Source organism: Mus caroli, chromosome 11 (genome assembly GCF_900094665.2).
Source record: "Mus caroli chromosome 11, CAROLI_EIJ_v1.1, whole genome shotgun sequence".
NCBI classification, from domain to species: Eukaryota; Metazoa; Chordata; class Mammalia; order Rodentia; family Muridae; genus Mus; species Mus caroli.
In genome coordinates, this window is record NC_034580.1 from 116,329,394 (window position 1) to 116,330,936 (window position 1,543).

At 48.8% G+C, this 1,543-nt stretch overlaps 1 protein-coding gene across 1 annotated transcript in view; it reads right to left on the reverse strand.

Annotated features, from left to right (window-relative positions):
- Nploc4 (NPL4 homolog, ubiquitin recognition factor) overlaps nt 1-1,543 on the reverse strand; it is a 57,697-nt gene that overhangs the window by 52,134 nt on the left and 4,020 nt on the right. Inside the window, exon 2 of the mRNA XM_021176269.2 lies at nt 838-918. Coding sequence (XP_021031928.1) covers nt 838-918 — 81 coding nt within the window. The remainder of the gene's footprint in view (nt 1-837; nt 919-1,543) is intronic.

Here is a 1,543-nt window from a genome sequence, read left to right on the forward strand (position 1 = left end):
AGGCGGAGGCGGAGGCGGAGGCGGAGGCGGAGGCGGAGGCGGAGGCGGAGGCGGAGGCGGAGGCGGAGGCGGAGGCGGAGGCGGAGGCGGAGGCAGAAGCAGGCAGATCTCTGTGAGTTTGAGGCCAGCTTGGTTTACACAGTGAGTTCCAGGATAGCCAGGGCTACACAGAGACCCTATCTCAAAACAAAAACAAAGAAATAGAATGGATCATTTTAAAAATTCCCCTTTGATAAACTGAAGTTTTTCTTTAATTGTTGTTTGTTTGAAACGTGCTTGCTCTGTCAGGGAGGGAGAAGGGGGATGAGAAAGGGTCTTATTTCATGGACCCAGCTGGTCTGCAGTTTTCATTGCCTACACAGGCCTTAAACCTTTCTCATCTCAGCTTCCCAAGACAAGACATAGGCGTTAGCACCACACCTAACTCCAAATTTTCCTTCTCAAAAATTACTCTTGCAAAGTGCTTTAACATCTACCCGTGGTCTAGTAGATATTAATTGTGATTAGACACCTGATCCAGAGTTCAGCATGGGGGTTCATCCTTGTCACCCCAGCAGCACTCAGGAAGCTGAAGCAGGAGAATTACTTAGAGCACAAGGCCAGCTTACATAGTGAGACTCTGGCTATCTTTCTGACTTCGCCAGTCTGTCTTGTTTCCTTCTCTACCTCCCTGTCCCTCAACAATGATCCAGCAGCTATCCAGTCCAATCACACCATGAAAACACGGTATGAGTGACAGCTTGGTGGTGGAAGTCAGAAAGGAAAAAGGAAAAGGCAGAGACAGGAGCCCTGGAGAGAACAGGGCCGGGGGGGGGGGTGGGTCAGTGTCACAGGCACCTTTTTCAGGAAGGTGGCGGCCGTCTCTCTCTTCGTAGCTGTGATCCTCTTCACGCCATCAGGGGACTGGACACGGATTATCTGTGAAACCAGAAAGACAGTTGCTGTACCCAGTAAAGGATTGGTTTTATAAGACTTACACAAACTAAAGGTGGAAATCAGCTTCCGCAGCTTTCTGTCGTACGTTGTGTGTACTGTATACACAGGTGCACACACTGTACACACACCTACACACCGTCAGTCAATGTAGGGCGTCTTCCTCTACTGCTCTGCACCTTCTGCAGTGCTGGAGTCACAGAAGTTCACCTCTGTCTGTGTCCAGCTTTTCTCCAGGTACTGGGATGCAAACTCAGGCCCCAGTGCTTACACAGCAACCCCTCTTCCACCTAAGCCACCTCCCCACTCCCAATCTTTCCCCTTTCAATCTCCAATTCCATTTTTCCTTGAAGGAGAAACAAGATGTGAGGTGCCTCAACACATGAAAGACTGTCTAAAGTACTACTCTGATTCAAGCACGTTATAATTTCACGTGGCGCGCACAACTTCAAGGCTAAATATGGTAGGAACATGTGATCCCAAGCATTCTAGGGGAGGACGTGAGAACATCAGAAGAAGCCAGCTTGGGCTACATAAGACAATCATAAGATAAGGTTTTTGGATTTTTTTTGTTGGTTGGTTTTTCTCGAGACAGGGTTTCTCTGTGTAG